Below are 15637 nucleotides of genomic sequence, written 5' to 3' on the forward strand. Positions count from 1 at the left end.
GAAGCCTGAGAAGTGTTTATTCAAATTTGAATGTACTTTCAACTTGGAGAGCTTCTGCCTAACCATACTGCATAGGACAACTTGTTTCTGACCTGTGCTTTAACAGTGGAGTGCAAAGTTCAAGAATGAATAAAAGTTCAGATGCTGGTGTATCTGACCTGCTGTATCACGTATTAGTAAACTGAGCTGAGGGGACAGAGACATTTGGTGCATTGTTTCTCAGTTTTAGACCAAGGATGTATGGCAAATGAATGGAATTGCCAAACTTGAATGTAAGTGCAGTAAGTGGATTGGTATGTAAGTAAAAATGATAAATAAGATGCTTGCAAATGATGTGCTCTGATAAATGGTAGGCAGAAAAGAGGAAAGCTTTGGATTGCAGAAAGATAAAGGTGGCCTGCTCAGTTGGGTAGTAAAGTGGCAAATAGAATTTATTTCAGAGAAGTGTGGAGTAATTGCCTACAGAAGGCAAAGAGTAGTTGTAGATGGGTCATATTCTGCATGAAGGCCGGTGATCAGTGGTGTGCCTCAGGGAATAATACTGGGACCCTTACTCTTTGTGATTTTTATGAATGACCTCGATGAGGAAGTGCAGGGATGGGTAAGTAAATTTGCTGATGACACAAAGATTGGGGCTGTTGTGGATAGTGTGGAGGGCAGTCAGAGTTTAGAGTGGGACATTGATAGGATACAAAACTGGGCTGAGAAGTGGTAGATGGAGTTCAGCCCAGATAAGTGTGAGGTGGTTCATTTTAGTAGATCAAATATGATGGTGGAATATAGCATTAATGGCAAGACTCTTGGCAGTGTGGAGGATCAGAGGGATCTTGGGGTCCGAGACACTCGGACACTCAAAGCTGCCAAGCAGGTTGACTGTGTGGTTAAGAAGGCATACTACGGTGCTTTGGCCTTCATCAATCGTGGGATTGAGTTTAAGAGCCAAGAGGTAATGTTGCAGCTATATAAGACCCTGGTCAGACCCCACTTGGAGTACTGTGCTCTGTTCTGGTCGCCTCACTACAGGATGGATATGGAAGCCATAGAAAGGGTGCAGAGGAGATTTACAAGGATGTTGCCTGGATTGAGGAGCATGCCTTATGAGAATAGGTTGAGTGAACTCAGCCTTTTCTCCTTGGAGCATTGGAAGATGAGAGGTGACCTGATTGAGGTGTACAAGATAATGAGAGGCAATGATCATGTGAATAGTCAGAGGCTTTTTCCAAGGGCTGAAATGGCTAGCATGAAAGGGCATAGTTTTAAGGTGCTTGGGAGTAGGTACAGAGGAGATGTCAGGAATAAGTTTTTTATGCAGAGAATGGGCTGCCAGTGTGGAGGCAGAAACGATAGGTTCTTTTAAGAAACTCTTGGATGGATACATGGAGCTTAGAAAAATAGAGGGTTATGGGTAAGCCTAGGTAGTTCTAAGGTAAGGGCATGTTCAGCACAGCTTTGTGGGCCAAAGGGCCTGTATTGTGCTGTAGATTTTCTGTGTTATGTGTTCTAATACATTTGAGCCAAGGTGGTTACAAGAAATAGGATATTGTGTGGTGTAGTAGAATCTTTGAGTATATGCTCATATTCCTAAAGATATCTAGACAGCCAAACATCGTGATTTACTAAGGAAGACAGGAAGCTCTTTTTTTATTGGGCAAGGCATTAAGATGTATATGAACATATGTATGTCACTTGCCTGATAAAGCTACCTGAAGTCTATTCCACCATTTAGCAATTTAATAAACAATCTGATTTTAACCTTAGTTGCACATTCCCTTCCAACTGTGGTAACTTTTTATCCCCTTTATTTAGAATCTATCTACCTCTGGATTAAAAATATACCTATATAAAAGCTTTGCTTCCACTTTCATTTGAGCAACATGTTTCCAAAGATTCATGATTCTGAGGGGGAGAAAAACTGCATCACTGTCTTAAATGGATGATTTTATCCTGATGAAGGGTCTCGGCCCGAAACGTGGACAGTGCTTCTCCTTATAGATGCTGCCTGGCCTGCTGCGTTCCACCAGCATTTTGTGTGTGTTGCTTGATTTTTTTTTTATGATTAGCCCCCTAGTTCTAGAACTTCCCACAAGACAATGGATATTCTACAATTCTAACCTGTAAAGATGTCTCAGCATCTTGTATATTTCAATCAAGACCCCTCTCATTCATCTAAACTCAAGCAGATAAAGCCTAGCATGTTCATCTTTTTCTTTTCAGGAATGTCTCCCTTTTTAGATATCAATCAAATTAACTGTTCCTCAGCCGCTTCTAATGAACTAACATCCTTTCTTGAAAAAGGAGGCAATACCATACAAGTATCCCACACACCCTCCACTTATCAAATCCCCAGCAGCAAATAACATTTTGTTATGTTTCCAAGTTACTTGCTGTATTATAGGTAGTATATATAATATGAGCCATTTCTGGCTTGAAAAAAGTCTCTTGCTAACCTCTATGTCTATGCCTCTTATCATGTACATCTCTATCAAATCATTTCTCATTCTGTTTTGCTCTAAAGAGAAAAGCCCTAACTCACTCATCCTATTTTCATGAGACATGCTCTCAAGTCCATGCAACATATTGCACTCTCTCTGATGCTTCCACATCCTTCCAGCCAAGTTTTCCTCCTGACTTTCTCAGCCCACCATGGGGGAACTTGTCAAACATTTTACTAAAATCCATATAAACCACATACAGTCAGCTCTCCTTATCCGCGAATTCCGCATCCATGAATCGCAAAAACCCGGAAGTGCTCTTCCAGCACTTGTTGTTCGAGCATGTATAGACTTTTTTTCTTGTCATTATTCTCTAAATAATGCAGTATAACAACTATTTTACATAGCATTTGCATTGTATTAGGTATTACAAGTAATCTAGAGATGATTTAAAGTATATGGGAGGATGTGCGTGGGTTATCATGGATTGGGATCGAAAAAATCGGAAGTTCTCTTGCTAAGTAAGTCAGAACAAGTATATCCGGTATTATTTAGCATCAGTTAGTCAAACGTTTGCATTTGTATATAGTATATATTTTACCTTTCTATGCATATAAAACACTTAAGAATGTATGTTTCAGCGCCGGGCTTGGAAAGTTCCACAGTTTGATCTCGTGACAGATCACTATGGAGTGCACTCTCCACCGTGCTGGGTTGAGGTGGAGGATCAAAAACCCAAAACTCCAAAACCCAATAATTAAACCACTGCGTTGCTTAGTCATAATTGTAGCTTTCATCGGGGCAGAGCCTTTCTCACTTTATCCTTTAAAATTGTTCCGATCGTTGACCGACGTGGCCTAATGCTTTTCCCATGACCGATGGCGTTTCACCTCTTTCCAATTGCTTTATTATTTCCACTTTATTTTCAATCGTTATCATGATTATTTTCGTGAACAGAAACACTGTGGATTCAGATCTCTGCCGCTGGGTCCTAATGTTCACCGCACTGAGACAGGTTAAATAAGGTCTTGGGTTCTGCTGGGTCCTAAGCTCCACAGCATTGAGACATGTTGAATAAGGGACGTGAGCATCCGTGAATTTTGGTATCTGCAAGTGGTCCTGGAACCAATCTGCCGACTGTATACTGTTTGATCTTCATCAGTGTGCTTTGTCAAAGATTTCAGTCTGGGTCGTGAGTCACGACCTGTCCCTCACAAAGCCATGTGACTATCCCTAATCAGACCATGCTTCTCTAGATATTCATAAATGCTCTTTCTAAAAATCCTCTCCAATAGTTTGCCCACCACTGAAGTAAGACTCACTGGTCTATAATTCCCAGGGTTACCCCTACTCCCTTTCTTGAACAAGGAATAACATTTGTCACCCTCCATACATGTACTAATGCGGCTAGTGAGAATTCAAAGATCATCACCAAAGGCATAGCAATCCCTTACCTGGCTCCCTGTAGTAACCTGAGGTAAATCCCGTATGGCCCTGAGGACTTTTTCAAAAGTTCTAGCACATCCTCTTTCTTAATATCAATATGTTCAAGCGTAACACCCTGTTTTACTCTATGCTCACAAATGTCAAGGTCCCCCTCACTGGTGAATACTGAAGCGAAGTATTTATTAAGGACCTCCCCTACCTTCCCTGGTTCCAGGCACCTGTTTCCTCTACTATCTCTGAATGGTCCTACTTTCACTGTGGCCATCAGTTTTTCAGAATGCCTTGAGGTTTTTCTCAGTCCTACTCACTAGCCCTTCTCATGCTCCCTTCCAGCTCTGTCCATTCTTCAGCTCCTTACTGGCTGCCTTGTAAATCTCTAAAGCTCTGTCTGATCCTTGCTTCCTAAACCTTACGTAAGCTGCTTTCTTCCTCTGGACTAGATGTTCCACATCTCCTGCCAACCATGATTCCTTCTCCCTACCATCCTTTCCCTGCTTCAATGGGACAAGCCCCCAGTAAGTTCTCCTGAAACACCTTCCACATTTTTGTTGTGCATTTCCCTGAGTACATCTGTTCTCAATTTAATCTCCCCAGTTCCTGTCTACCATCATTATAATTCCCCCTCTCTCAATTAATTATTTCCCCATACAGTCAGCTCCAATCACACTCCAATGCTACAGAAAATGTGAAGGAGCTGTAATCACTGTCACTGAAATGTTCCAAAATTACAGTAACAAACTCATGATTCATGTCCTTAATGTCATGTCAAGAGATAATACCACTCCAAAATAGAGTCCATGACCAGCCAACAGTTGTGGTAGGGTTCATCAGAGCTGCTACTTTCTCATGGAGGCTAAATAAATTTGGCATGTTCCCTTTGATGCTCACCAATTTTTATTAATGCATCATAGCAATCCTAACTGGATGCATCAAATATATGTGTGGCCTCTGCAGAAAATTGTCACAGCTCCGCACATCAATGCAAATTGGCCTTGCCTCCATGGACTCACTGCTTCAGTAAAATGGCCAACATAATCAAAGATCCCACCCACTGTAGGCATTCACTTTTTTCCTTCCTCCCATTTGGGCAAAAGATACAAAGGCCTGAAAGCACATACCACCAGGATCAAGGAAGCTTCTGCCCTACTGTTATAAAACTATTAAATGATTCTCTAGTATGATGGACTCTTGATAGTGAAATTTACCTTGTTGTGACCTTGCATCTTACTACCTGCATTTCACTTACTGTAATGCTTTATTATACATTCTGATTGTTTTACCCTGTATTACCTCAATCCACTGTTGCACCGAGTTGTTATGTATGGACAGTATGAAAGACAAGTTTTTCACTGTACCTTGGTGCATGACAATAATATTTAATTACAAAAGCTCTCAGTTGTCTGCAAGGTAAGATGTTAGCATCCATCATGTTGCCTACTAATCAGTGCTTGTGGTTTAACATAAAAGCTGTTTGATGTAGCTGGCCCTCCAAGATGACAGGACACTCAAGAACACAATAAGCAGAATCTGGCTGATTGTCTTCATAAATGTCAGGTTTAGATGGTGATTGTATTGTTTTACAAGTATGGAAACAAGAAGCGGAAAGTGCAGAGAAAAAATTCATGACAAAAAATTACTAAAAAGTTTCATTACACCTAGTACTATACAAATTAAACCTTTTACAAAATAGTTATTCTTTCCTTTTTAAGATAGGGTCAGAATCCAAAAACAAATCCACCAATCTGATGAACCATATCTGGGCATGATTTCCTCAACCAATCTTTGCAATGTATTCCCTGTTGTGTTCATAGGATTGTTAATTGATTAAATTGTTTACATGTTGCTGGTTTATGTATTTAAGAAGTTGGATTGAAAGTAAGTCATTTTTTTTCTGTTCAAGGTACAAGGAAGCATGCAGAGAATAAGAGTGCTGCTGTTTCTTCAGATTTTATCCCAGAACCAATGCGACCAGGCACAGAGGGTTATGTGCCTTGGCGTACTGCAGCACGTGCAAATCGATTCAGGTGGCACTTTTATATAATATTTATTTATTTTGTTATTATTTTTGCCTTCCATGTTTTATTCGTCAAATTGGGTGTTATAAAAATATCCATGGCTTGTATTACTAATCCATTGAGATGGGTCTCGTACAGAATTATCATTTGAATTGACTTGTCATGTATATTGTAATCCTTCATGTTTATGTTCTTTAGCAACCACCTCCACCATCTGTGTCATTCTTCCTTTTTAAAAAAAAGTGGATCTTAATATGGAAAATGTTTGTGCTGTGATGTGGAGCTTTTCCATTCAAGTTTTAAGTCACACCAGTCACCCTTTTTTCATCTTCTGCTCACACAATCCAAAAACCTTCATTTATTTTTATTCATTTATGCAGCATATCTAATTTAGATTTTTTTTCTAAAGCACTTTACCAATTTAATTGGAGAAAAAGTGGTGCTAAAACAAAAGATTTTAAGGATGACCAACTGTCTGGACCAAAGGAGAATTTAATGATGGAAATGAATATTTTTGGAGATAATGCCACCTATGCAAACCATGCTTCAATCTTCAAGGTATTATAAGAGACCAGGATAAATGTTCACAGATTCTAGCAGGTGTTGAAGAGCCAGAGGTAATTTCCAAAGTAGTGATGAGCAAGGTCAATAAAAGAAATTAAATTTAGATATTCTTTTTTAAATTTGGAGCCTTTAATGGTACGTAAGCCAATATATGCAAGAGCGAGCAATGTTGATACATTGGCCTTGTGTTGGGAAGCTGTTTTTTTTTGTTTCAATGATCTTTGGTCCATTAAGTTGGAAGCTAACCATGAGACAAAGGCAGACTGGCTAAACTGGAGCCAATGGCTAAGAGGTGGCTGAAATCTATGGCAACAATAAAAGTGTTGATAGCTGAAGATACTGTTTCTGGCATTCTTTTCCTTGAATTACGTTTTTGCTTCTTGAAGTTGTTACATATTATCTCTGATTTATTAACAAAATTAGAATTTACTTATGTTACCTTTTTCCTATAATTACAGTTTAGATCCACTACTCTTCTGAAGATATTAAAATTCTGCTGGGATGTGATTTCCTGTCTTAGCTAAGTTTTGGCCTCCTTAGTTAAGAAAGGCAATATTTTTCTTCAAGGGTGTCGATAAAAAGTTCACCAAACTGATATATGAGAAGGGAATCAGAATCTGGTTTAATATCACCAGCATATGGTGTGAAATTTCTTCTCATTGTGGCAGCGGTACAATATAATAATAGAAAAAAATTGAATTACAGTAAGTGGATCTATTGAATAGTTGAATAAGTAGTGCAAAAATAAAAATAAAATAGTAGTGAGGTACTGTACATGAAGCATTGAGTGTGTGCCTTCAGGCTCCTGTACCTCCTTACTGATGGTAATAATGAGAAAGAGGCATGTCCTGGGTGATGGGGGTCCTTAATGATCAATGCCGCCTTTTGGAGGCATTGCTTTTTGAAAATGTCCTGGATACTACGGAGGCTAGTGGCCATGATGGAGCTGACTAAGTTTATAACTCTGTAGCTTATCTCAATCATGCCCAGTAGCTCCTCCCCCCCCCCCCCCCCCATACCAGTTGGCAATGCAGCCAGTTAGAATGTTCCCCACAGTACGTCTAGAAATTTTTGATTGGCTTTGGTGACACTTGCAAGTGTGCCAGATTGGGTCAAATGGGCCTGTACTAAATAAAGTTTATTAGAATGAGAGGAGATTATCTTAAAATAAACAATATTTAAAAAGGGCTCAATTAGCTGAATCAGGGAGGATATTGCACCAGAGCTTACAGTCTTAGTAGCATTTACTACTGATATAAAGGAAAAATTTTTTCACTTGGAGGATAGTGAATCCATGGAAATCCCCATTGTGGAATGCATTAGTGACCAACTCGCTAGAAGTAATTAAGAAAGTAGATTTTGCAGGTATGGGGAGAGCGGGCATTAACACAGATGGATTTTGAATGATGAAGTGGTCTTATTGTTTACTTCTGCACCTATTTTATGATGTCCCTACAAACTAAAATTTATAATTCTGTGACAATAAATAATTCATAGCTTATCTTATTTGAAGCATCGCTTTCGGTTTTAAGATGGTGCTACTGAAGGGGAGTGACAGCTTGCTGGTAGTTCGAAAGCCAAGAAATTTGACTAAAAACATTAATAACACCTTTTCTGAACTAAATTGTGGTGAACTATCACTGCAAACAATGAAAAGGCAAACAAAGATGAAAGCTGATTGGAGGAAGGAACCATGCTAGTACGTTGCAAATCTGAAGTGTAATGTGTTTGAAATGGGGTCGCCGATGGAGATGGTGTTAGAGCAAGCGATTCAAAGAGGAAGTCCATCCACCTAACCTGGGTGCAAAGTTGGATCACTAAACGCTGAGCTGATTTAGAGAGGTCAAGAACAGCTTTGGGCTGGGTGGCAAGGTCTAGGCCCAGAGCACATCACTGCAATGGGGCCTGGGTCCTCATGTGAGGCACAAACCAGTCTTCAGATAATTTAAACGCCAGTCCAGATAGACTGGAAAGGCAGGGTATTGGGGCCTGGATGTGTGGCTCAGGTAGATTTCACTCACTCTTGCAATGTTTACTCCTCTTTCCATGGTGCTGAGGCTGTGAGACTGTCCCAGCTGCTGTGCTTTATGTTTGCAAGCTTTGCAGCAATTTGCCTCGTTAATAGGTACTGCGACCAAGGCTTTGGGCCTACTCCAGCTGCTCTGGGGATTCGGATCCAAGGACTAAACTTGGTTCAGTATGCTGTTGCTTCTTTTGTTTGCCTGTTTTGTGTTTTTTCTCTTTTTCTGTACATTAGGTGTTGATCTTTTTTTAAATTAGGTTCTTTCATGTTTCTTGCTCTGTGGCAAGCAGACAGATCTCAAGGTTGTGTAACTTATATATACTTTGGTAATAAATGTACCTTGATTCTTTTTGTCACAGCATCCTGCGTGACTGTAATGAGAATGGTGTAACTCCAACAAATGTTATCAGGCCTATTAGAGAGGTTATTTGCAGTTGAGCTGGTTGCTTAAGTTTATTGTTTTGGCTTGTAGATTAAGGATTGTTGTGTGGATGTTTTAAAGTCAAAGTTGAGTTTGTTGTCATATACACAAGTACAAGAATGCATTGTTGCAATGGAAAACCTTGCAGCAGCATCCTTGGCACACAACATTGGAGACATTATGCTCATAAGAAAAACAGATCAACTAATACAAGAAACGATCAGCAAACACAGTAGTGGGTCATAGTATTGTTTTACTGAGGTGGTGATTTGTTCTTTAGTGTTAGTTCAAGAACTGAATAATTGAAGGGAAGAAACTGATCTTGAATCTGGTGGCATGGAACTTAAAGCTTCTGTACCTCCTGCCTCTTAGTAGCTGTGGGAAAATGTCATTGCCCAGATGTGGGCATCTTTGGTGACAGATATTGCCACCTTAAGAGAGCACCTCATGTAGATGTTTTCAATGATGTGGAGGGTGTACCTGTGATCAACTGGACTAAATAAGCTGCAGCTTCTTGCATTCCTGAGTACTTTACTTGCCATACCAGACAGTGGTGCAACCAGACAGGGTATTTTCAGTAGTATATCGATAGAAGATTGTTGGAGTGTTCTGTGATGTGGCAAAACTTGACCTTCTAAGAAAGTAAAGATGCTGGCATGACTTCCCTGTGATTGCTTCAATGTGCTGGCTCCAGGTCATTCAATATGTTGACCCCCAAGACATTTATACTGTTGACCCTCTCAGCCATTGATGCACCAATGTAGACTGATGCATGTTCATCCTCCTTCCATCGTCAACACTCCATTCTTCAGTTTTTGCTGACATTGAGAAAGAGATAGTTGTTGTAGCACCACTCAATCAGGTGTCCTAGCATGCTCTTGTGTGCTGACTCATTAACATCTGTAATTCATCCAACAATGGTGGTAATGTCTGGAAAATAAAAAATATATATATTTTTGGAAAGGTGGATATGGTTGATGACAAAATTTGGTAAGTGGTAGATATGTGTGTTTATCAATCTGTTAATGTGATTTCTAATCGCTTTCCTTATTGTTAATAGGAGTATTCATCAGGGCTCGTCACTCCAAAATAGAATGTTTCAGGTAATAGTATAACAGTTAATTATAGCAATTCCTATATTCTAAACATGTATGTTATCAAGTTCTTTGACTGTCTTTTGTGCCGTGAAACTATTGTCAAATAAGAAAATCAAAATTAACAATGACCCTCAGCAAAGAATTGTTCCAACTCTCAAACAAAATGCTGCTGAGAAGTGCACATTCTGGTAATAACATTTTTATCACAGTACGAAGTATTATTGGATCACAAAAATGGCATTCTCAAAGTTAATGCCGATTTAGATAAATTCTTGTAAGTGCTTACTAACTTGGAAGTTAGAAATACACCACAAAAATCTTTAGTGAGATTGAAAAAAGTGTAGTATCTAAATATCAGAAGCTATGGCCATCGATGTTGGGGTATGGAAAGAGTTAATGCAAAAACAATTCATGTCTAACAATTTGGAAGCTTTAGAGCGATTTAAGTTTTATAGGTCGAGGAAACTCAATATATATTACAAGTCCATGAAACATTTTGAGGGGGAAGGGTGAGCAGCCAGAGGCCATTTCTATGCCTTACAAATGACATAGGCAGGAGCAAGGATAAAGCTTTGTGAAGGGATTTTAGAGAGCTAGGTACAGAATTTAAAAGTAGGATTTCCAGGGTTATAATCTCAGGATTAATTTCCATCCCGTGTGTTAGTGAGATAAAAGATAGATACATACTGCAGTCTAATAGATGGCTAAGGAGCACATGGCAGCGAGGAGAGCTTCTGTTTTATGCATCATTGGGTTCTTTTCCAGGGAAGCTGGGATTGGTACAAGCAAGATGGTTTTCACCTAAACTAGAGGAGAGCTACTGTCCTACTCAGGGTTTAATCTGAAGCGACAGAGTGATAGAAACCACAGCGGTGGGGCAGTAGGTAGTCGGGTTGAGGGCAAGAAAAGCAGTATGACAAGTAGGATTGAAAGGAAAATCAAAGTTCAAAATACATTTCTTGTTTAAAATATGTATATAACACCAAATACTAACCTGAATCTCAGGGCATCTGAAGGACAGCCAGGGCATCGTAATAAACATGGTGGAACTAATGGACTAAAATGTGTTTTTGTTAATGCTCAGAGTAATTATAGAAAAGGATGATGAACTAAAAATCTGGATCAGTACATGGAATTATTATGTTGCCATTACAGAGACCTGTTTGCGTGAGGGACAGGACTGGTAGCTCAAATTTTTTGAGTTTCATTGTTTTAGACATAGTATGGAGTTTTAAAAAATAGAGGGATTACATTACTGATAAGGAAGAACATCACAGCTATACACAGAGGATACACTGGAGGTCTTATCACAGAGGCAATTTAGGTGGAGCTTTGAAATGAGAAAGATGCAGTTATGTTAATGGGATTATACTGTAGAGCCCCAATAGGCATTGGGAAATGGAGGAACAGGTATGTAGACTGATTATAGAAAGGTGCAAAAACAACAGGTTTGTCATAGTGAGGCACTTTAACTTTGCAGTGTTGATTGGAAGTTCTTAATAGAAAAGGATTAGATGCACGGGGATTTTTTTTTTTAGTGAATGCAAGAGGGGTTCTTGAAACAGTGGAAAGAACAACGAGGGAAGTAAATGTACTGGACTTTATTTTGGGAAATGAGCCTGATCAGGTGATAGACTTGATAGTGTGTGAGCATTTTGGGAATAGTGACCACAACTCATGTTTTAGTATAGTTATGAGTGAAGATCAGGTATAGTGTTATGTTGGGGGAGGGCAAATTTTGACAGGGCAAGACAGGATCTGAGGGACGTTGATTGAGAGTAGCTGCTGCCGAGCAAGTGCACTCTGGCATGTGGGAGTTGTTTAAAGATCAGCTGATCAAAGATCAGGATCATCATATTCCAGTAAGGTAATGGAACACTGGATGAACAAAGGGGTCAATAATTTAGGCAGGAACATAAGGGAAACATATATAATGTTTAGAAAACTGAAATCTAGCTGGGTACTTGTGGAATATAAAGAAAGCAGGAATGTGCTGAAGAAGGCAATTAAGAAGGCCAAAAGGGGCCATGAAATGTCCTTGGGATACAAGGTGAAGGAGAATTCCAAAGCATTTTATACTTGTGTTAAGGAAAAAAGAGGATAACTAAGTGGCAAGTAGATCCACTGAAGGATAAAGGAGGGAATTTGTACTTGGGAGTCAGAGCAAATGGCTGAGGCATTAAATGAGTATTTTGTGTTAGTATTTATTGAGGAAAATGACTTGGAGGGTAGTGAAGGCAGAGTGTGGCTTACTAATGTAGTGAAAAATTCTGAGGTTAGAAGGTAGCGCCGGGTCTTTTGAAAAGCATTAAGATGTTTCAGTTCCCGGGGTTTGATAGTATATATCTCAGCATACTGAACGAAGCAACTGAGGAGATTGCTGGGGCTTTGACATATATCTTTGTGTCTTCATAAGCAATAGGTGGAGTCTCAGAGCACTGGACGGTAGCAAATGTGCCTTTGTTCAAGAAAAAAAATAGGATAATCCAGGTAATTTCATGCCAGTGAGCCTCTTGTGAGTGGTAGGGAAGCTGTTTGAGAGGATACAAAGTGACAAGATTTATGTGCATTTGGAAAGGTGTGGCCTGCTTCAGGTCAGGCAGCATGGCTTTGTGTAGGGCAGGTCATGCCTGACAAATTTTATCAGGTCTTTTGAGGAGATGACAAACATGTTTGAGGGTAAGGCAGTGGATGTTAACCTCTGTGGATTTCTGTAGGAGATTTATTAAGGTCCCCTATGGTAGGTTGATTCAGAAGATAAAGATGTATGGGATTCAGGGTAAATTGCAAGTATGAATTCAGAACTGGCTTGCCTTTTGAGGACAGAGTACAGATAGAAAGCTGTTATTCTGACTGGATGTCAATGACCAGTTATGTTCCACGAGGATTGGTGCTGGGCCCTTCTTTTGTTTGATATACAATCGATGATTTGAATAAAAATTTAGAAGGGTGAACAACAAATTTACAGATGGCAGCAAGATCGGGGGGGGAGTTGTGGGTAGTGCATGAAGGACTATGAATGCACTGGGAGAGAGATCAGTACAGCAAAGTGGCAAATGGAGCTTAATCCAGATGAATGTGAGGTGTTGCACTTGGGGTGCTCAAATGAAAATAAAAGAGTACATTTAATGGCAGACCTATTAATAACACTGGACAACAAAGATTTTGCTTCCTCAATAATTTTGCATGTATCTTACGGATTTTCTGCTGCTGATCATGAAAACCACCACAAAATTTCCCTATCACAGACCATTAAAAAAAAAGCACCTACATTTCTTAATTCCTAATTCAAGTCAATTAAAATGTTGCCTACAACACATGATGAAAATTTCCTATCTTGTCCAGGCATGCCTGGGCATGTTTAGACAAGACAGATGCTGCATGGCAGGACAGATTTTAGAAAGGCTTTAAATTTCCATTAAGGATGTCAATATTTGAAACAGTAATTCCCAGAATAATTGATGCCAAGATTAAGGAGGGCATTTTTGTTGGCACACAAAACAGGTCATCAATGGCAGGCAATTAGGACCAGAGAAAATCACATAGAAGGCACTTAAGGATGTTGTTGACCATTTTTTGGTAACTACAGAGCACCAGGTTACATGGAGCTGGTTGACAACATGCTTCAAGCAAACAAAACCATGAAGTGCAACATGTCACTAAGGATTCATTTTCTGCATTCCCATTTAGACTTCTTCCTTACAAATCTTGGCGCTGTCTTTGACCAGCATGCTGAAAAGTTTCACCAGGATATGGCGGTCATGAAGAAATGGTATCAGGCAACTGGAATTCATCAGTGCTGGCTTATCATTGTTGAACACTTAAGCAAGAAGCCTCAGAAACTAAGTACCAATGAATATCATCCACAGAACATTTTTAGTTTAGTTGAACTATTGCAAAGCGTCAGCACCATTATGCATTTAAAACACATTATATTCAATATAAGTTTATAAGTTAATTTCTTGTTTCTCCAAATTCCTACCTGATAAAAGTAGTCTGAAATTATATTTGTGCTCAGCTTTAAAGAATCTATCATAATCATCAAAAAACTTCTGAGGAAGCAACACTTTCAAAAAAATTTTGCTGTCTGGTGTAATTGAGGTACAGAGGGGTTTTGGGGTCTGGATCCTTAGTTCATTGAAATTGGCTATCCATGCGGCATGCTAACCTTCATTGGTAGGGCTGTCGAATACAAGGGGTTTTTAGATAAATGAATGAATATGAAGGAAATTAAGGGATATGAGTGGCAAACAGCAAGAGGACATTTAGTATAAATTAGCATCAGGATCAATAAAACCTTGTGGATAGTATTGGCCTATCCTATGGTGTAGTGTTCTATGTTGTAGAACAACACTGATTATGATACTAACTTCACTGAACATAGCAGGTACTGGACTTGTGCTTTTTTTAAGGATATAGGCTTAATGAAAAGGAAAAAGGCTAATGAGGGTCTGTGGATGAATTTACTTCTGATTACTGCGATATGGAGAGAATGGGTCCTGATGTGTTTATTGCAGCAGAAACTAGCTTCTTGAGTTTGAATGTGAAAAAGCTCAAGCCAATAAATGAATAGCTCATTTTGGGCGATATAGTGGCATGAGTGAAGACATCTGTGGCAGCTGTTTTGATGTGATTTTGTTACAATAGACTTACATAGTCCTCAAAACCAAAAGGCAATGAATGTGTTCAGAAATTCAGCTTGGATTGAAGTGGACAAAATAATATTGTCTTGACTGTGATTAGAAAAGGGAATGGAATTGTAAAGGTGGTTGCTGATGAATATTAATCAAAGCATCAATCTTGTTGAGGTGAAGCTAAATTGAGGCTCATCCAAGACTGGATAAAAACATTGCCTTTTTTCTTGAATTTGATTTTCTTTTATAATATTAGTCCTAACTTCTTTTTAAATGCTCTGTTCATTAAATTACTGCCACTAACATTATGTTAAGCCTTCTTTGACATATTAAGCATAAATCATGATCTGAACATAAATCATAATATTGTTTGCATTTTCAGAAGTTGCTAATTTACTTTGAGTTTGTATCCAGTATCTAATTGGCCAGCACAAAAGCAATTTGAATAGTGTACAGTAGCAAGATAGCGTAACTCCTTTTATTTCCCTCCAGCAAATTTTTTTTATTGCAGTAGGTAGCACAGAATGAATTAGGTTGGGATTATGTGCTGATCTCTAATTATTCTGAACTGTAAGTTATTAGTTGTTAAAATAGAATTATAGCTTGTTTGTTCAAGTTTTATTTACCTAACCGTAGTAAAGTTTGAAAAGATTCTTTAAACACCAGGCCAAAATTTAGGTTTTCTTGTAGCAACGGTGTAAGAACAATTAAAGATAATGGCATTATTTTGTTAATAATCACTTGCTTTGATTTTTTAATCATACTGAATTGTCAATTCTTTTAAGTGCAGGCTAGCAATCCAGTGAAGGTAACTTTGGAAAGTGCATCATCTTCAGATACTGAAGAAACTGTCTATACTCCTCAGCAATTGTTGCAAATGAGTGCTGTGGGAGATTCATCTGATGCAATCTCAGTGCAGCAATATAATTGCTTAAAGGTATTTGCATATCTCAAAACAAAAACTCATTATTCATATTCTTAAGACAAAAAATTTCCTCGTTCAAA

The 15637-nt window shown here is 38.9% G+C and overlaps 1 protein-coding gene across 6 annotated transcripts in view; it reads left to right on the forward strand.

The window, feature by feature from the left end:
• The window catches only part of cep78 (centrosomal protein 78), a 125719-nt gene that overhangs the window by 79318 nt on the left and 30764 nt on the right, over positions 1 to 15637 (forward strand). For all 6 annotated transcript variants that reach the window (XM_059969771.1, XM_059969766.1, XM_059969770.1 and 3 more), the window contains exons 10-12: positions 5779 to 5902; positions 9962 to 10004; positions 15423 to 15569. In XM_059969771.1, the coding sequence (XP_059825754.1) occupies positions 5779 to 5902; positions 9962 to 10004; positions 15423 to 15569 (314 nt within the window). The remainder of the gene's footprint in view (positions 1 to 5778; positions 5903 to 9961; positions 10005 to 15422; positions 15570 to 15637) is intronic.

Source organism: Hypanus sabinus, chromosome 5, assembly GCF_030144855.1.
Source record: "Hypanus sabinus isolate sHypSab1 chromosome 5, sHypSab1.hap1, whole genome shotgun sequence".
NCBI lineage: Eukaryota > Metazoa > Chordata > Chondrichthyes > Myliobatiformes > Dasyatidae > Hypanus > Hypanus sabinus.